This window comes from Cherax quadricarinatus, chromosome 60 (genome assembly GCF_038502225.1).
Source record: "Cherax quadricarinatus isolate ZL_2023a chromosome 60, ASM3850222v1, whole genome shotgun sequence".
NCBI lineage: Eukaryota > Metazoa > Arthropoda > Malacostraca > Decapoda > Parastacidae > Cherax > Cherax quadricarinatus.
In genome coordinates, this window is record NC_091351.1 from 18,170,213 (window position 1) to 18,192,798 (window position 22,586).

Here is a 22,586-nt window from a genome sequence, read left to right on the forward strand (position 1 = left end):
TAATTGTATAAATAGCGTCAAACCATTTGTGACTGCTTATTAGAAAGGCCAGTTGGACATTTATTGGACAATGACATCATTTGTTTAGTCTTGAACATTGGCAAAAATCAAACATTTTTGCCACTTTAAGCTCCAGTTCAAGATCCTTTTGATAGTAAAACCAATCAAAATCACTTCTGTTTCTATAATATGTTTTCCATTTTATCAAATGAGACCACAAAAAAAAAATACAACCATAAATACTATACAAAAGTACACCTCAAAGCCGATGTTTTAATCCAAAAACATGGTCAGAGTTTTTTTTCTCATTATGCACTGCTTGCTGCAGGATTTTTTTTTTTTTTATACTGCACACACTGACTACACAGTCCCATTCTCTCACAAGTGGACCTACCAGCTTTGTCCTCCTTGATTTGAAGCCGCTACAATTTTTGAGTATATTTACGTCAAACATTGGCTCGTAAGACGTATACTATATACGACCAAAACAGTCAAAGGGTTAGGTAGTTATTATGTATTAGGATTAGTCTGCCTGAAATGCCCCAGCATGATAGTGGCTTTCTTTGTACTTAGCAAATCAAAATTGTAATTACATATTGTAACCTTCACAAAGATATAAAATCCTTAGTCTTTATTCTAAAAATGGTGTGTTACAAGAGATGGGAAGTGTTGTTCTTTATTTATTCTACTGTACCAATGTGGAGACAACAACTTGTACACAATGTAAGGTGTTTGTATTATGATGTCAGCTTCACAGACATGGAAATGAATGTGTATGATCCATATTTGGATACATTCATCTGTTTGTTTACACACTCTGCAGTTCTGTCCTCTCTCATTTACTCATTCTCTCTCTCTCATTTAGGCAAGCTACCATACCTCCCACACCTGACTTTTTACAATAAATACTACTCACCTCTTAACCTACATTAAGACCATTAAGACTACAAATATTTTAAAGTAAGTAATGAGTGTACTGTATATGCAGTTTATTGCTCTAGGGTGCTTTAAATGTCATAGTCTATTACGTGTGGGTGGGTTGGCTAGGGCTACCATACCTACCACACTTGACTTCTTACAATAAATACTATTCACCTCTCACCCTACATTAAGACTACAATATTCTGAGGTAAGTAATGAGTGTACTGTGTGTGTATTTTACTTTTTAGTTTTTTAATGCCTAGTTTTATTGTTAACTTAATATATGTTAGTGCAAACTTGTTATCTGGCATTTATATGCATTTATAAGAGAAAAAAATGTCTTTCTGCTTTCCGGCGATGCCCACTTTCTGGCGATAGCCTGGAACCTAACCTGCCGTATAAGTGGGGCCCTACTGTATATATATTTACCTCTAATCTTTCTTTTTCCAAGCGAGCGTGAATTTCACTGTTATCATTATCAGTCTTGAGTTTCTTGACTTGTGGTTCATCACCAGAGGAAGCCATTGTAGAACTGCTGGTATAGTTTCTGCACCACACACAGTGAGACAAAGTCTTCAGTGTATGCCACGTGACACCACCAATATGACACTGAAGTGATGAAATGAAGGTACTAATTTTCTAATTTCAAACACCTGAAAGGTAATTAAAAATAAATAAATAAATAAATAAATATATATATACATATATATATTTTTTTTTTTTTCCAACAAGTTGGCCGTCTCCCACCGAGGCAGGGTGACCCAAAAAGAAAGAAAATCCCCCCCCAAAAAATACTTTCATCACCATTCAACACTTTCACCTCACTCACACATAATCACTGTTTTTGCAGAGGTGCTCAGAACACAACAGTTTAGAAACATATACGTATAAAGATACACAACATGTCCCTCCAAACTGCTAATATCCCGAACCCCTCCTTTAGAGTGTAGGCATTGTACTTCCCGTTTCCAGGACTCAAGTCGGGCTATATAAAAATAACCGGTTTCCCTGAATTTTTTATTATTATTATCACACTGGCCAATTCCCACCAAGGCAGGGTGGCCCGAAAAAGAAAAACTTTCACCATCATTCACTCCATCACTGTCTTGCCAGAAGGGTGCTTTACACTACAGTTTTTAAACTGCAATATTAACACCCCTCCTTCAGAGTGCAGGCACTGTACTTCCCATCTCCAGGACTCTTCACTAAATATTACCCTGCTCACACTCCAACAGATCGTCAGGTCCCAAATACCATTTATTTATTTATTTATTAATTGATTTAGTAATTTGAGCATACATACAGAGGTACAAAAAAATACAGGTAAGAGCAGCATGCCAAAGCCACTTGTATGCATAGCATTACGGGCTAAGCAATGATGTAATCAGTGATAAAACATTATTGTAAAGAGATAACAATTCACTCCTATGGAACACGCTCATGCACGCCTGTTAGAAGTCCAAGCCCCTCGCCCACAAAACCTCCCTTACCCCTTCCTTCCAACCTTTTCGAGGATGACCCCTACCCTGCCTTCTTTCTCCTACAGATTTAAATGCTCTCTATGTCATTCTACTTTGATCCATTCTCACTAAATGACAAAACCACCTCAACAACCCCTCTTCAGCCCTCTGACTAATACTTTTATTAACTCCACACCTTCTCCTAATTTCCACACTCCAAATTTTCTGCATAATATTTACACCGCACATTGCCCTTAGACAGGACATCTCCACTGCCTCCAACCGCCTCCTCGCTGCTGCATTCACAACCCAAGCTTCACACCCATATAAGAGTGTTGGTACTACTATACTTTCATACATTCCCTTCTTTGCCTCCATAGATAACATTTTTTCACTCCACATATACCTCAATGCACCACTCACCTTTTTTTCCTCATCAATTCTATGATTAACCTCATCCTTCATAAATCCACCCGCCGACACGTCAACTCCCAAGTATCTGAAAACATTCACTTCTTCCATACTCCTCCTCCCCAATTTGATATCCAATTTTTCTATATCTAAATCATTTGATACCCTCATCACCTTACTCTTTTCTATGTTCACTTTCAACTTTCTACCTTTACACACACTCCCAAACTCATCCACTAACCTTTGCATTTTTTCTTTAGAATCTCCCATAAGCACAGTATCATCAGCAAAAAGTAACTATGTAAATTCCCATTTTGTATTTGATTCACCATAATTTAATCCCACCCCTCTCCCAAACACCCTAGCATTTACTTCTTTTACCCCATCTATAAATATATTAAACAACCATGGTGACATTACACATCCCTGTCTAAGACCTACTTTTACTGGGATGTAGTCTCCCTCTCTTCTACACACCCTAACCTGAGCCTCACTATCCTCATAAAAAATCTTTACAGCATTTAGTAACTTACCACCTATTCCACATACAGTGGACCCCCGGTATTCGATATTAATCCGTTCCTGAGAGCTCATCAAATACCGAAAACATCAAAAAGCGAATCAATTTTCCCAATAAGAAATAATGGAAATCAAATTAATCCATGCAAGACACCCAAAAGTACGAAAAAAAAAAATTTTTACCACATGAAATATTAATTTTAATACACACAAACTGAAGAAGACATGTGCAGTTACATGACACGTACCTTTATTGAAGATCTGGTGATGATTGATGGGATGGAAGGAGGGGAGAGTGTGGATGGTGTTAGTGTTTAGAAGGGGAATCCCCTTCCATTAGGACTTGAGGTAGCAAGTCCTTTTCCGGGGTTACTTCCCTTCTTTTAATGCCACTAGGACCAGCTTGAGAGTCACTGGACCTCTGTCGCACAACAAATCTGTCCATAGAGCTCTGTACCTCCCGTTCCTTTACGATTTGTCTAAAATGGACATTGTCATTGTAACAGTCACCAGCACGGCTTGCAATAGCTGTGTTAGGGTGATTTTCATCCATAAAGGTTTGCACTTCAACCCACTGTGCACACATTTCCTTAATTTTTGAAGTAGGCACAATGGATTCCACAACTGGCATAGGCTTCTCAGGGTTAGCCCCACACCATTCAAAATCTTTCTTAATTTTCATACTAATTCTCACCCTTTTTACCACAGGGTTGGCACTAGAACCTTTCTTGGGGCCCATGGTGACTTATTTTGCAGAAACAAGCACCATAAACAGTGATAATATGGATAATATGGAATGTACCGAATGTATCCTTAGATGCGCACACACTGGCTGGCTTGTAAACACTGGCACACAAGGGGCAGTTCAGGCCACACGTGGACACGTCTCGTACGAATCGTATCGAATACCAGGTTTTCAATCGGATACCGAGGCAAAATTTTTGCGTTAAAATGCATCGAATACCGGATTTATCGAATACTGATGCCATCGAATACCGGGGGTCCACTGTACTTGCAACATCTACCACATTGCTCCCCTATCCACTCTATCATATTCTTCTTCTTCTTATGACCAGAGCCTTGGTAAGATAGGTAAGGAAGAAGGATGGGTAAGGATAGAAATATTGGAAAAGGGTGGGAGGGGGTAGAGAGGTAGGATATAAAAGGAAAGTGGCCCAACCACTTTGGTGTAATTTAAAAAGTGTATGTGAAATGATAAGATATTCTTTAAGGGGTATAATACTAACCCATCAGAGTCACATAGATATAACAGATATATAAGTACATGACTCTGAATTGGTAGTAATTATACAAGTTGCAATTGCTATTTTTTTTTTGCGATTGCACAACGGATATTTAAGCGACAATGAAGGCAATAATTTCCTGGCACTCTCTCTATCATATGCCTTTTCTAAATCCATAAATGCAATAAAAACTTCCCTATCTTTATCTAAATACTGTTCACATATATGCTTCAATGTAAACACTTGATCTACACATCCCCTATCTACTCTGAAACCTTCTTGCTCATCCGCAATCCTACATTCTGTCTAACCTCTAATTCTTTCAATATAACCCTACCGTACACTTTTCCTGGTATACTCAGTAAACTTATTCCTCTATAATTTTTACAATCTCATTTGTCCCCCTTCCCTTTATATAAAGGGACTATACATGCTCTCCGCCAATCCCTAGGTACCTTCCCCTTTTTCATACATTTATTAAACAAAAGTACCAACCACTCCAACACTATATCCCCCCTGCTTTTAACATTTCTGTCATGATCCCATCAGTTCCAGCTGCTTTACCCCCTTTCATTTTACGTAATGCCTCACGTACCTCCCCCACACTTACATTCTGCTCTTCTTCACTCCTAAAAGATGGTATACCTCCTTGGCCAGTGCATGAAATTACCGCCTCCCTTTCTTCCTCAACATTTAAAAGATCCTCAAAATATTCTCGCCATCTACCTAATACCTCCATCTCCCCATCTACTAACTCCCCTACTCTGTTTTTAACTGACAAATCCATACTTTCCCTAGGCTTTCTTAACTTGTTTAACTCACTCCAAAATATTACTTATCTTCATTAAAATTTCTTGACAGTGCCTCTCTCACTCTATCATCTGCTCTCCTTTTGCACTCTCTCACCACTCTCTTCACATTTCTTTTACTCTCCATATACTCTGCTCTTCTTATAACACTTCTGCTTTGTAAAATCCTCTCATAAGCTAACTTTTTCTCTTTTATCCCACCCTTCACTTCATCATTCCACCAATCACTCCTCTTTCCTCCTGCCCTCACCCTCCTATAACCACAAACTTCTGCCCCACATTCTAATACTGCATTTTTAAAACTCATTCAACCCTCTTCAACCCCTCCACTACTCATCTTTGCACTAGCCCACCTTTCTGCCAATAGTCACTTATATCTCACCCGAACTTCCTCGTCCCTTATGTGTGCCTCCCAGCACACATAAGGGGGATTACCAACAGACCCCTGGCAGTCTTCAAGCTGGCAGTGGACAAGCACCTAAAGTCAGTTCCTGATCAGCCGGGCTGTGGCTCGTACGTTGGTTTGCGTGCAGCCAGCAGCAACAGCCTGGTTGATCAGGCTCTGATCCACCAGGAGGCCTGGTCACAGACCGGGCCGCGGGGGCGTTGACCCCCGGAACTCTCTCCAGGTAAACTCCAGGTAATACACTTTCACTTCCCTCCTACTTGTTGTTGCCACCTTCCTCTTGTCCCATCTACCTCTTACTCTAACTGTAGCTACAACTAAATAATGATCCGCTATATCAGTTGCCCCTCTATAAACATGTACATCCTGAAGCCTACCCATCAACCTTTTATCCACCAATACATAACCTAACAAACTACTTTCATTACGTGCTACATCATACCTTGTATATTTATTTATCCTCTTTTTCATAAAATATGTATTACTTATTACCAAATCTCTTTCTACACATAGCTCAATTAAAGGCTCCCCATTTACATTTACCCCTGGCACCCCAAATTTACCTACTACTCCCTCCACAACATTTTTACCCACTTTAGCATTGAAATCCCCAACCACAAGTGCTCTCACATTTGGTTCAAAACTCCCCACGCATTCACTCAACATTTCCCTAAATCTCTCTCTCTCCTCTACACTTCTCTCTTCTCCAGGTGCATATACACTTACTATAACCCACTTTTCACATCCAACCTTTATTTTACTCCACATAATCCTTGATTTAATACATTTATAGTCCCTCTTTTCCTGCCATATCTTATCCTTCAACAATATTGCTACTCTTTCTTTAGCTCTAACTCTATTTGAAACTCCTGACCTAATCCCATTTATTCCTCTCCACTGAAACTCTCCCACCCCGTTCAGCTTTGTTTCACTTAAAGCCAGGACATCCAGCTTCTTCCCAATCATAACATCCACAATCATCTCTTTCTTATCATTTGCACAACATCCACGCACATTCAGACTTCCCACTTTGACAATTTTCTTCTTCTTATTCTTTTTAGTAATCTTTACAGGAAAAGGGGTTACTAGCCCATTGTTTCCGGCATTTTAGTTTACTTTTACAACACGCATGGCTTACGGAGGAAAGATTCTTATTCCACTTCCCCAAGGATATAAAAGGAAAAGTAATAAGACCAAGAACTATTAAGATAAAATCAAAGAAAACTCAGATGAGTGTGTATAAATAAACATGTACATGCATGTGTAGTGTGACCTAAGTGTAAGTAGAAGTAGCAAGACGTACCTGTACTCTTGCATATTTATGAGACAGACAAAAGACACCAGAAATCCTACCATGATGTAAAACAATTACAGGCTTTCGTTTTACACTCACTTGGCAGGATGGTTGTACCTCCCTGGGCGGTGGTTGCTGTCTACCATATATATATATATATATATATATACATACATATATATATAATATATATATATATATATATATATATATATACATTTATATATATACATTTATATATATACATATATATACATACATATACATACATACATATACATACATACACATACATACATACATATACATACATACACATACATACATACATATACATACATACATATACATACATACATATACATACATACATATACATACATACATACATATACATACATACATATACATACATATACATACATACATATACATACATACATATACAGGAGGGCCCCGCTTTACGGCGTTCCGCTTTACGGCGTTCCGCTAATACGGACATTTCAAATTATGACCAAAACTCACTATACGGCTCCCCCCACCTGACTTTCTAATACGGTCACCGTGCCCCACCCTGTTTGTTTACATTCTCCATGAGCTCAGTAAGCACTAAGTCTCTCCATTTTGTCTGGAAACTCCAAAATTTCAAATGTTTTTAAAAGTTATTTCATATTTTATATATACTCTGATAATTATACTTATGTATACCTGTACCTAAATAAACTTACACACATCAAGTCATTTAAATGTCGTATATTACGTTAATATACACATTTTCATTAATCCATCCATGATATTTTTTTCAAAATTATATAATAAACACGATGCATAACATATAAATAAGATAAATACACCCCACAGTAGAATAAATAAACATAAATGTGATCTGTGGTAGCAGAGACTTCCACAAGTGGTAATAATAACAATAGTCACGGAGTCTCATTGTTTTGTTTACTCTGTGCCTGGCCTGTCACCTCTCATGTATTCATTCTTTCTCTCTCTCATTTATTCGTTTTATCTCATTTACTTACTCCTGACCCTACATTAAGACTACAAATATTTTAAGGTAAGTAATGAGTGAACTGTATATACATTTTATCGCTCTGGGATGCTTAAATATCATAGAATAGTATGTGTGGGTGGGGTGGCCTGGTGAAATAGCCTGCCTATTACAATACATACCACACTTGATTTCTTACAATAAATACTACTTGTCTCACCCTAGATTAAGACTATAAATATTTTAAGGTAAGTAATGAGTGCACTATGTGTGTATTGTACCTTTTTATTGTTTTTTGATGCCTGGTTCTATTGCTAACTTAATATATGTTAGTGTAAACTTGTTATCTAGTGTTTGTATGCATTTATAAGTGGAAAAAAAGGGTGTTCCACTTTACGGCGATTTCCGCTTTACGGCGGTAGCCTGGAACCTAACCCGCCGTATAAGTGGGGCCCTACTGTACATACATACATATACATACATACATATACATACATACATACATATACATACATACATATACATACATACATATACATACATACATATACAGTGGACCCCCGCATAGCGAACTTAATCCGTGCAAGAGGGCTGGTCGTTATGCGAAATGTTCGCTATGCGAATTAATTTTCCCCATAAGAAATAATGGAAATAAAATTAATCCGTGCAAGACACCCAAAAGTATGAAAAAAAAAATTTTTTACCACAAAAAAATGTTAATTTTAGTACACACAAACTGAAAAAGGCATGCACAATTACATGACACTTACTTTTATTGAAGATCTGGTGATGATTGATGGGATGGGAGGAGGGGAGAGAGAGTGTTAGTGTATAGAAGGGGAATCCCCTTCCATTAACACTTGAGGAGGCAAGTCCTTTTCCGGGGTTACTTCCCTTCTTCTTTTAATGCCACTAGGACCAGCTTCAGAGTCACTGGACTTCTTTCTGTCCATAGAGCTCTGTACCTCCCATTCCTTTACGATTTGTCTAAAATGGGCCATAACATTGTCATTGAAATAGTCACCAGCACGCCTTGCAACAGCTGTGTCAGGGTGATTTTCATCCATAAAGGTTTGCAGTTCAACCCACTGTGCACACATTTCCTTAATTTTTGAAGTAGGCACAATGGATTCCACAACTGGCATAGGCTTCTCAGGGTTAGCCCCAAACCCTTCAAAATCTTTCTTAATTTCCATACTAATTCTCACCCTTTTTACCACAGGGTTGGCACTAGAAGCTTTCTTGGGGCCCATGGTCACTTATTTTCAACAAACAGAACCGAAAACACTGTAATAATACGAAATATTCCGAGTGTATGCTTGAATGTTACCGCGGAGGCTAGCTGGTAAACAATGGGACAGGCGGCACATGTGAGGCTGGCTGAGGCCGCACATTGGACGCGTCTCGGACGAAGTTCGCTGAGCGGGTTTTTGTCTACTATGCGGGGCAAAATTTTAGCGATCAAAGCGTTCGCTATGCGGAATGTTCGCTATGCAAGGCGTTCGCTATGCGGGGGTCCACTGTATATATTTTTTTTTTTATTATCACACTGGCCGATTCCCACCAAGGCAGGGTGGCCCGAAAAAGAAAAACTTTCACCATCATTCACTCCATCACTGTCTTGCCAGAAGGGTGCTTTACACTACAGTTTTTAAACTGCAACATTAACACCCTTCCTTCAGAGTGCAGGCACTGTACTTCCCATCTCCAGGACTCAAGTCCGGCCTGCCGGTTTCCCTGAATCCCTTCATAAATGTTACTTTGCTCACACTCCAACAGCACGTCAAGTATTAAAAACCATTTGTCTCCATTCACTCCTATCAAACACGCTGACGCATGCCTGCTGGAAGTCCAAGCCCCTCGCACACAAAACCTCCTTTACCCCCTCCCTCCAACCTTTCCTAGGCCGACTCCTACCCCGCCTTCCTTCCACTACAGACTCATACACTCTTGAAGTCATTCTGTTTCGCTCCATTCTCTCTACATGTCCGAACCACCTCAACAACCCTTCCTCAGCCCTCTGGACAACAGTTTTGGTAATCCCGCACCTCCTCCTAACTTCCAAACTATGAATTCTCTGCATTATATTCACACCACACATTGCCCTCAGACATGACATCTCCACTGCCTCCAGTCTTCTCCTCGCTGCAACATTCATCACCCATGCTTCACACCCATATAAGAGCGTTGGTAAAACTATACTCTCATACATTCCCCTCTTTGCCTCCAAGGACAAAGTCCTTTGTCTCCACAGACTCCTAAGTGCACCACTCACTCTTTTTCCCTCATCAATTCTATGATTCACCTCATCTTTCACAGACCCATCCGCTGACACGTCCACTCCCAAATATCTGAATACGTTCACCTCCTCCATACTCTCTCCCTCCAATCTGATATCCAATCTTTCATCACCTAATCTTTTTGTTATCCTCATAACCTTACTCTTTCCTGTATTCACCTTTAATTTTCTTCTTTTGCACACCCTACCAAATTCATCCACCAATCTCTGCAACTTCTCTTCAGAATCTCCCAAGAGCACAGTGTCATCAGCAAAGAGCAGCTGTGACAACTCCCACTTTGTGTGTGATTCTTTATCTTTTAACTCCACGCCTCTTGCCAAGACCCTCGCATTTACTTCTCTTACAACCCCATCTATAAATATATTAAACAACCACGGTGACATCACACATCCTTGTCTAAGGCCTACTTTTACTGGGAAAAAATTTCCCTCTTTCCTACATACTCTAACTTGAGCCTCACTATCCTCGGAAAAACTCTTCACTGCTTTCAGTAACCTACCTCCTACACCATACACTTGCAACATCTGCCACATTGCCCCCCTATCCACCCTGTCATATGCCTTTTCCAAATCCATAAATGCCACAAAGACCTCTTTAGCCTTATCTAAATACTGTTCACTTATATGTTTCACTGTAAACACCTGGTCCACACACCCCCTACCTTTCCTAAAGCCTCCTTGTTCATCTGCTATCCTATTCTCTGTCTTACTCTTAATTCTTTCAATTATAACTCTACCATACACTTTACCAGGTATACTCAACAGACTTATCCCCCTATAATTTTTGCACTCTCTTTTATCCCCTTTGCCTTTATACAAAGGAACTATGCATGCTCTCTGCCAATCCCTAGGTACCTTACCCTCTTCCATACATTTATTAAATAATTGCACCAACCACTCCAAAACTATATCCCCACCTGCTTTTAACATTTCTATCTTTATCCCATCAATCCCGGCTGCCTTACCCCCTTTCATTTTACCTACTGCCTCACGAACTTCCCCCACACTCACAAATGGCTCTTCCTCACTCCTACAAGATGTTATTCCTCCTTGCCCTATACACGAAATCACAGCTTCCTTATCTTCATCAACATTTAACAATTCCTCAAGATATTCCCTCCATCTTCCCAATACCTCTAACTCTCCATTTAATAACTCTCCTCTCCTATTTTTAACTGACAAATCCATTTGTTCTCTAGGCTTTCTTAACTTGTTAATCTCACTCCAAAACTTTTTCTTATTTTCAACAAAATTTGTTGATAACATCTCACCCACTCTCTCATTTGCTCTCTTTTTACATTGCTTCACCACTCTCTTAACCTCCCTCTTTTTCTCCACCCTCCTTGCATCACTTCTACTTTGTAAAAACTTCTCATATGCTAACTTTTTCTCCCTTACTACTCTCTTTACATCATCATTCCACCAATCGCTCCTCTTCCCTCCTGCACCCACTTTCCTGTAACCACAAACTTCTGCTGAACACTCTAACACTACATTTTTAAACCTACCCCATACCTCTTCGACCCCATTGCCTATGCTCTCATTAGCCCATCTATCCTCCAATAGCTGTTTATATCTTACCCTAACTGCCTCCTCTTTTAGTTTATAAACCTTCACCTCTCTCTTCCCTGATGCTTCTATTCTCCTTGTATCCCATCTACCTTTTACTCTCAGTGTAGCTACAACTAGAAAGTGATCTGATATATCTGTGGCCCGTCTATAAACATGTACATCCTGAAGTCTACTCAACAGTCTTTTATCTACCAATACATAATCCAACAAACTACTGTCATTTCGCCCTACATCATATCTTGTATACTTATTTATCCTCTTTTTCTTAAAATATGTATTACCTATAACTAAACCCCTTTCTATACAAAGTTCAATCAAAGGGCTCCCATTATCATTTACACCTGGCACCCCAAACTTACCTACCATACCCTCTCTAAAAGTTTCTCCTACTTTAGCATTCAGGTCCCCTACCACAATTACTCTCTCACTTGGTTCAAACGCTCCTATACATTCACTTAACATCTCCCAAAATCTCTCTCTCTCCTCTGCATTCCTCTCTTCTCCAGGTGCATACACGCTTATTATGACCCACTTCTCGCATCCAACCTTTACTTTAATCCACATAATTCTTGAATTTACACATTCATATTCTCTTTTCTCCTTCCATAACTGATAATTTAACATTACTGCTACCCCTTCCTTTGCTCTAACTCTCTCAGATACTCCAGATTTAATCCCATTTATTTCCCCCCACTGAAACTCTCCTACCCCCTTCAGCTTTGTTTCGCTTAGGGCCAGGACATCCAACTTCTTTTCATTCATAACATCAGCAATCATCTGTTTCTTGTCATCCGCACTACATCCACGCACATTTAAGCATCCCAGTTTTATAAAGTTTTTCTTCTTCTCTTTTTTTAGTAAATGTCTACAAGAGAAGGGGTTACTAGCCCATTGCTCCCGGCATTTTAGTCGCCTCATACGACACGCATGGCTTACGGAGGAAAGATTTTTTTCCACTTCCCCCTGGACAATAGAAGAAATAAAGAAGAACAAGAGCTATTTAGAAAAAGGAGAAAAACCTAGATGTATGTATATATATATGCATGTGCGTGTCTGTGAAGTGTGACCAAAGTGTAAGTAGGAGTAGCAAGATATCCCTGTTATCTAGCGTGTTTATGAGACAGAAAAAGAAACCAGCAATCCTACCATCATGCAAAACAGTTACAGGTTTTTGTTTCACAGTCATCTGGCAGGACGGTAGTACTTCCCTGGGTGGTTGCTGTCTACCAACCTACTACCTACATATATATATATATATATATATATATATATATATATATATATATATATATATATATATATATATATATATATATATATATATATATATATATATATATATTTCTTCTTCTTTCAGCAAACCGGCTGTATCCCACAGAGGCAGGGTGGCCCAAAAAGAAAAACGAAAGTTTCTCTTTTTAAATTTAGTAATTTATACAGGAGAAGGGGTTACTAGCCCCTTGCTCCTGGCATTTAGTCGCCTCTTACAATACGCATGGCTTACGGAGGAAGAATTCTGTTCCACTTCCCCATGGAGATAAGAGGAAATAAACAAGAATAAGTACTAGAAAGAAAATAGAAGAAAACCCAGAGGGGTGTGTATATATATATGCTTGTACATGTATGTGTAGTGTGACCTAAGTGTAAGTAGAAGTAGCAAGACGTACCTGAAATCTTGCATGTTCATGAGACAGAAAAAAGGACACCAGCAATCCTACCATCATGTAAAACAATTACAGGCTTTCGTTTTACACTCACTTGACAGGACGGTAGTACCTCCCTGGGCGGTTACTGTCTACCAACCTACTACCTACATATATATATATATATATATATATATATATATATATATATATATATATATATATATGTGTATATATATATATATATATATATATATATATATATATATATATATATATATATATATATATATATATATATATATATATATATATATATATATATTTTTTTTTTTTTTTTTCAACAAGTCGGCCGTCTCCCACCGAGGCAGGGTGACCCAAAAAGAAAGAAAATCCCCAAAAAGAAAATACTTTCATCATTCAACACTTTCACCTCACTCACCCATAATCACTGTTTTTGCAGAGGTGCTCAGAACACAACAGTTTAGAAGTATATATGTATAAAGATACACGACATATCCCTCCAAACTACCAATATCCTGAACCCTTCCTTTAGAGTGTAGGCATTGTACTTCCCATTTCCAGGACTCAAGTCCAGCTATATAAAAATAACCAGTTTCCCTGAATCTCTTCACTAAATATTACCCTGCTCACACTCCAACAGCTCGTCAGGTCCCAAATATGATTCGTCTCCATTCACTCCTATCGAACACGCTCACGCATGCTTGCTGGGAGTCAAAGCCCCTCACCCACAAAACCTCCCTTACCCCTTCCTTTCAACCTTTTCAAGGACGACCCCTACCCCGCCTTCCTTCCCCTACAGATTTATACGCTCTCCATGTCATTCTACTTTGATCCATTCTCTCTAATAGACCAAAACACCTCAACAACCCATCTTCAGCCCTCTGACAAATACTGTTATTAACTCCACACCTTCCCCTAATTTCCACACTCCAAATTTTCTGCATAATATTTACACCACACATTGCCCTTAGACAGGACATCTCCACTGCCTCCAACCGCCTCTTCGCTGCAGCATTTACAACCCAAGCTTCTCACCCATGTAAGAGTGTTGGTACTACTGTACTTTCATACATTCCCATCTTTGCCTCCATAGATAACATTTTTTGTCTCCACATATACCTCAATGCACCACTCGCTTTTTTTCCCTCATCAATTCTTTGATTAACCTCATCCTTCACAAATCCATCCACCGACACATCAACTCCCAAATATCTGAAAACATTCACTTCTTCCATACTCCTCCCCAATTTGATATCCAATTTTTCTTTATCTAAATCATTTGATACCCTCATCACCTTACTCTTTTTTACGTTCACTTTCAACTTTCTACCTTTACACACACTCCCAAACTCGTCCACTAACCTTTGCAATTTTTCTTTAGAATCTTCCATAAGCACAGTATCATCCGTAAAAAGCAACTGTGTCAATTCCCATTTTGTATTTGATTCCCCATAATTTAATCCCACCCCTCTCCCGAACACCCTAGCATTTACTTCTTTTACAACACCATCTATAAATATATTAAACAACCATGGTGACATTACACATCCCTGTCTAAGACCTACTTTTACCGGGAAGTAGTCTCCCTCTCTTCTACACACCCTAACCTGAGCCTCACTATCCTCATAAAAACTCTTTACAGCATTTAGTAACTTACCACCTATTCCATATACTTGCAACATCTACCACATTGCTTCCCTATCCACTCTATCATATGCCTTTTCTAAATCCATAAATGCAATAAAAACTTCCCTACCTTTATCTAAATACTGCTCACATATATGCTTCAATGTAAACACTTGATCTACACAACCCCTACCCACTCTAAAACCTCCTTGCTCATCTGCAATCCTACATTCTGTCTTATCTCTAATTCTTTCAATTATAACCCTACCATACACTTTTCCTGGTATACTCAGTAAACTTATTCCTCTATAATTTTTACAATCTCTTTTGTCCCCCTTCCCTTTATATGAAGGGACTATACATGCTCTCTGTCAATCCCTGATTTTCTTGGGTTATCCTGTGTGGCTAATCCTCCAGGGTTAAAAATCAGAACAATGTTATCTTATCAATGCTGACAAGTGGGAAATAAGTGATACAAGTCCTCCATCACAAATCCGGCATCATTGGGACCTGTAGTGTGCTGCATTACTGAGTTTGCCGGATTACAGAGTGGTTAGGTTAGAATGCACTTAATAAAATTAATCAACTTGACTTACACAAAGTTCATTGAACATCGGCAAAAATCGAACATTTCCGCTACTTTGAGATAAATTTCAAGGTACTTTTCGTCATGAAAGCAATCAAAATCATGTCTATTTCTGTAATATATCTTCCATTCTATCAAATGAATCCGCAAAAATGAGAATACAACCATAAAATCCATACGAAAATATACTGCAAAGAGGCGGCTAATGGTTGAGCAGTGAACTCCCTTATTTATCGTCCGTCTTTTTTATTTTTGTTGTACGTTAAGAAGCATCCTTCCATCATACATTGCCCAAGTTTCAATGAGATAGCCCAACAAACAACCGAGAAAAAAAATATTTACCAAAAATCATATATGGCAAGCCCAAGCCAGGTACTGGAAATAAGTCACTTTGACTTTTCTGGGTTATCCTAGGTTCTCTATACATACACCACTATGTATGATATTCTATGTAACTGTATTTGTGTATACCTGAATAAACTTATTTACGTCTAGTCTGTCAACTGAGTACAAGAAACCGCCCATTCACTTATTTCAACTACCCAATAAAGTGGTCAGAAATTGGCAATTTCGCTGATTTCACACAAATTTCAACAGATGCCAATTTCAAAATAGGGTCCAGAATAAACAATGCTGACATTCCTGGCACTAAAATAACATTTTATCTGTTCATTAGTCATGGCTCCAGGCCCCTCTTATATTACTCTTGCTTACCATTTGGAATTTTTATTCACAAAAAAATAGAGGATTTACTGTTATGCAGACTGCTGCATTATTGTAATAATTGTATAAATAATGTCAACCCATTCTTGACTCCATATTGGAATTTGGACTGGCAGGCAGACAGGTATTGGACGGTGACGTCATTTGTTTACTCTTGAGCTTCGGTAAAGAATAGAGCATTTTCGCTACTGTGAGCATAATTTCAAGGTACTTTTCATCATGAAAGCCATCAAAATCATATCTGTTTCTGTAATATATCTTTCATTCTATCAAATGAGACCGAGAAAATGAGAATACAGTGGACCCCCGGTTAACGATATTTTTTCACTCCATAAGTATGTTCAGGTGCCAGTACTGACCGAATTTATTCCCATAAGGAATATTGTGAAGTAGATTAGTCCATTTCAGACCCCCAAACATACACGTACAAACGCACTTACATAAATACACTTACATAATTGATCGCATTCGGAGGTAATTGTTATGCGGGGGTCCACTGTATAACCATAAAAACCATACAAAAATATACCGCTAAGCGGCCGCTAATGGCTGAGAAGTGAACTCCACTATTTATGGTCTGATTTCTTTCATTTTTGGTGTACGTTAAGAAGTATCTTTCCATCATATATTGCCTAAGTTTGAATAAGATAACCCAACAAACAACTGAGAAAATAATAATAATATAATAATAATAATAATAATAATAATAATATCTTTATTTACTACACGTACATGTACAAGGTATACAGGCCTAACTGACATTGGTGACATACTACTATATAGAAAGCCGCTTGTTATGCAGAGTATTTCAAGAAAATTAGGTCAGTGTCCCAGGATAACACCCACACTAGTCGACTAACACCCAGGTACCCATTTACTGATGAGTAAACATAGACAACAGGTGTAAAGAAACACGCCTAATGTTTCTACCCTGGCTGGGAATCGAATATTTACCAAAAATCATATATGGCTAACCGAAGCCAGGTACTAGAAATAAGCCACGTTGACTTTTTTTGGGTTATCCTAGGTTCTCTACACATATGCTGCTATGTGTGATAATCTATATAAAGAAAATAGCTTTTTTACTTCAGGTTTATGGTGGAGTACGAGTGTATATCACAGTTAGCCCTGTGCTATACTCCGTTTTCCCTAATATAAGCCCCTAAGACAGGGATAGGAGAATGGTATTTGTATACCATACCCTCTTCATACCTCCGTCGAACTGCTCGGTGTTAAGCCAAATATTATTTATTCTGGAGTATTTAACATGTTTTGTGTTATTTATATTGTTTATTATGTCATATTAGATCAATTGTGATAGGCAAATAAGCTGTAGTGTTGATATTAGCGTAATAATAAAGCATATTCTCCTGCTTCATGAGACTGAGCTCATGGCAACCGACAGTGGCTTCAAAGCCACCTTATCTTTAATGGACAATGTATTGTGTAGGTGCTTTACATAATGAGAAGCATTTCTTTCATTCATTGGAACCATGGCTAGGGCTAAAAGTAAGCAGGTTTAAACAATAAATGGAGAAAAAGAAATTGGAATGACTTATGCAGCAAGTGGTGCCACCAAACAGTACCAGGAGGTTGGTGTGGCGACCCTGGAAATTTGAAATTATGCTAGCCACAATTAGTGCCGAATAATTGAAGGAACTGAATAACTGATTGCCGGATTTTTGATGGCAGACCTGTACTCCAGGTGGGTGGCCGGGTGGGTGACCAGGAGGGTGGTTGGTTGGCTGACTGACTGGCTGACTGAATGTGGTGCGCGCACTCACTCACTCTCACTCTCACTCTCACTCTCACTCTCACTCTCACTCTCACTCACTCACTCTCACTCTTTCTCTCTCTCTCTCTCTCTCTCTCTCTCTCTCGCACAGGTACACATAAGTCAAGTTACCATACATAGTATAAATTGCCTAGGATAACCCAAATAATCCAGACAAAGTGCTATACAGTGGATCTGTGATCCAGTGCCCTAAATTAATAATATTAATAATTACTATTATTATTATTATTATTATTACAATAATACATATGTACTAATATTAATATTATTATTATTAAACTATAATATAATAATCGTGTCCACTCATTACTTACCTTAAAATATCTGTAGTCTTAATGTAGAGAGGTGAGTAAACAAGATTAAATGAATAAACAAATGAGTGTGTAGAAGGTTGGCGAGTTATGTAAACAAACGTTGTTGTTGTTGTTGTTACCAGCCTGGACACGAATGATTCCTGTTCACTCTGTCAAGCCAACCAGAAAAACATCTCATATTTGTTAATTTATATGTTTATATGTTATGTAGCATGTTTTTTATATAATTTTGAAAAAGAAATCATAGATGGATTAAGTAAAATGTCTATATCAACGTTTTATACACATTTAATGCACCTCAGTGATTATTATTGTTATTATCATTATTAATATGGCATCTTCAAGACCAATTATACTCTTAATGAGTGGCTCTGAGACAGACAAGCAGACAGAAAGACAGACACAGGTAGACAGACAGACACTCAGGTAGACAGACAGGTAGACAGACACAGGTAGACAGACACAGGTAGACAGACACATGTAGACAGAAAGACACAGGTAGACAGAAAGACACAGGTAGACAGAAAGACAGACATACAGGTAGACAGAAAGACAGACACACAGGTAGACAGACACAGCTAGACAGAAAGACACACAGGTAGACAGATAAACAGACACAGAGATACACAGATATATAGGCAGACAGATACAGACAGGTTTATGTGCAACAGTGAAAACAAATAGAGAGTTCGAGAGTAACAGCCTTTCTTGCCACAGACTTCATCTTAGGGGCCATGGTGAAATTTACTGTCCAGTTAGTACAGTTAATACAGTATAATGCAGCTGATAGGGCAGGGTTACTCAAACTGATGCTGCCTGCATGACGCATTGCTGCCACGAGTATTGTCAAATATTGTAGTGGTGTGCATTAGCCGGCCCAGCCCAGCTGCCAGATGCACGGTCGTAAGTCGAGTGGACGTATGTAGAGCAGGTCGTAAGTCGGATGGTAGGTGTACATAGTAAGTATCACTTAAGACTAAACAGAATAGTGGTTAGCTGTTTTACAATCCTATTTGGACTTAATAAATCTTATGTATACTTAGTACAAAATCTTATTTACAAGGAATGGTGCAGGTGGTAATATTTTATGGAATGGCAGAATTAAAAGCCAGGTCACATGATAAAACTAGCCAGTAGATGTTTGGCTGATTTTGTTAATATTGTGAGATAAGATGATTTCTTAGCAGAGTCCTAAATTTATAAGTTGTCTGGGGATCCTTGACTTGTTCCGGTAGCGATTTCCAGATTTTTGGGCCTTTTATGTGCATAGAGTTCTTGCATAGTGAGAGTTTTACTCGAGGGATGTTGAAAAGGGCCTTATGCCTTGTACTGTGACTGTGCATTCTGTTGTAACTGTCGAGGAGCAGTTTTAGGGGAGGGTTTATAGCGGAGTTTTAAGTTCTGTGTATGTAGTAGGCACAATAATAAGTGTATGTGTTGTATATTTAGCAAGTTGAGTCTTTTGAAAAGTGGTGGGGTGTGCTGTCTAGCACAGGAGCTGGTTATCACCCGCACAGCAGCTTTTTGTTAGATTATTAAGGGTCTAAGGTGGTTGGCTGTGGTTGAGCCCCAGGCACAGATACCATAGGTGAGGTAAGGATATATTAGAGAGTGGTACAGGGTAAGGAGAGTCATTTGTGGTACATAGTAGCGTATCTTGGAAAGGATTCCTACTGATTTGGAAATTTTCTTGCCTATGTGATGGGTAATGGGACTGAAATTTATGATTACAGTCAAGAAGACCTAGAAATTTGCCCTCCGTGTGTCTTGATATAGGGGAACCATTGAACAGTATGTTGAGTTGAATATTTGAGGCTGTGTTGCCAAACAGCATGAAGTAAGTTTTTTCTATGTTAAGTGTGAGTTTGTTGGTCATCATCCAAGCATACTTCTTTTGCAGTTCATTGTTTACAGTTTTTTCAAGCACAACTGGGTCTGAATGGGAGTAGACATACGTAGTGTCATCTGCGAATGGAACTGGTGTAAGGAGTTGGGATGCATTGGGGAGATCACTGATGTAGATGATAAAGAGGAGTGGGCCTAGGACACTACCTTGGGGTACTCCTACAGCTACAGGTTGGATAGCGGAGTTGACTCCATTTGCATGTACATACTGGTGTCTGTCGTTAAGATAAGATTTGAGGTAGTCATGAGAATGTCCTCTTATGCCATAATGATTCAGTTTGAGGTGCAAGAGATTGTGGTCAACTGTGTCATAATATGCTTTTCTTAGGTCGATAAAAAGCCCCAGGGGATATTCATTCTTATCGAGAGCTGCATATATTAGGTCAAGCATTTGTATAACAGCATCATTCGTGCTTTTTTTTTTGCCCTAAATCCAAACTGGCATGGGTTAAGTATGTTGTTGGATGCAAGGTAGGAGTAAAGTCACTTGTGTACTATTTTTTCAATATCTTGGATAGTAAGGGCAAGTTTGATATGGGTCTGTAACTGTTCAAATCAGTTGGATCTCCACCTTTGTGGATCGGGGTGATCCTTGCTGTCTTGAGTATGGATGGAAAGGTTGAGGAAGCTATAGATTTTATTTATTTTATTTATTAATTTGAACATGATACACAGAAGTACAAGGAAATACAGTGGTTAAGTGTAACATGCCAAAGCCCCTCGTATGCAGAGCATTATGGGCAGGCTTAAAATTAACTTAAGATTAACTAAGCAATGATATATTCAGTGGTAAACATTGTTGTAAACAGTTAACAATTAAGCACAAATGAGTATTTCAAAGACAGGTCATATGGTCATTTACTGTGTTGCTGAGCATTCAGTAGAATGGAGTATTCTGTTAGGTAATGTAATTAAAAATAACAAAGTTTGATTGGGTCACAGGTTAAACATTTATGAGATACAATTATTCAGTATTTATTTAGTTGTGGGTGAGTAAGTGATTTTTAAGAAGAAACTTGAATTTATGAACAGACAGTGTTTCTTTTACATTCACAGGTAATGAATTCCAGATTTTTGGGCCTTTTATGTGCATTGAGTTTTTGCATAATGTGAGATGGACACGAGGAATATAAAAGAGTGATCTGTGCCTTATGTTATGGTCATGTGTTCTGTTGAGGTTGGTAAGGAGACGTTTGAGGGGAGGGTTTATATCTGAGTTAAGTGTTCTATGTATGTAGTAGGTACAATAATAAGTATGGATATTTTGTATGATGATACAGGTAGTAGGTTGGTAGACAGCAACCGCCCAGGGAGGTACTACCGTCCTGCCAAGTGAGTGTGAAACGAAAGCCTGTAATTGTTTTACATTATGGTAGGATTGCTGGTGTCTTTTGTCTGTCTCATAAATATGCAAGATTACAGGTATGTCTTGCTACTTCTACTCACACTTAGGTCACACTACACATACATGTACAAGCACATATATACACACCCCTCTGGGTTTTCTTCTATTTTCTTTCTAGTTCTTATTCTTGTTTATTTCCTCTTATCTCCATGGGGAAGTGGAACAGAATTCTTCCTCCGTAAGCCATGCGTGTTGTAAGAGGCGACTAAAATGCCGGGAGCAAGGGGCTAGTAACCCCTTCTCCTGTATAAATTACTAAATTTGAAAAGAGAAACTTTTGTTTTTCTTTTTGGGCCACCCTGCCTCGGTGGGATACGGCCGGTTTGTTGAAAAAAAAAATTGTATGGTGAGTAGGTTTAGAGCTTTGAATATTAGTGGAGTGTGCTGCCTGTAGTGGGAATTTGTTATCATTCTAACTGCAGCCTTTTGTTGGGTAATTAATGGTCTGAGATGGTTTATTGTTGCTGAGCCTCATGCACAAATTCCATAGGTGAGATAGGGGTAAATAAGCGAGTGATATAGGGCCAGGAGGGCTGACTGTGGAACATAGTACCGTATCTTCGATAGTATGCCTACAGTCTTGGAAATTTTCTTGGAAATTTGTTGTATAAGTATTTGAAATATGAGTCT

At 38.6% G+C, this 22,586-nt stretch overlaps 1 protein-coding gene across 2 annotated transcripts in view; it reads right to left on the reverse strand.

The window, feature by feature from the left end:
- The window catches only part of phr (deoxyribodipyrimidine photo-lyase photorepair), a 138,601-nt gene extending 137,031 nt beyond the window's left edge, over nucleotides 1-1,570 (reverse strand). For both annotated transcript variants that reach the window (XM_070097996.1, XM_070097995.1), the window contains exon 1: nucleotides 1,351-1,570. In XM_070097996.1, the coding sequence (XP_069954097.1) occupies nucleotides 1,351-1,446 (96 nt within the window). In that variant the 5' untranslated portion in view covers nucleotides 1,447-1,570. The remainder of the gene's footprint in view (nucleotides 1-1,350) is intronic.
- Between the last annotated feature and the right edge of the window lie 21,016 nt (nucleotides 1,571-22,586).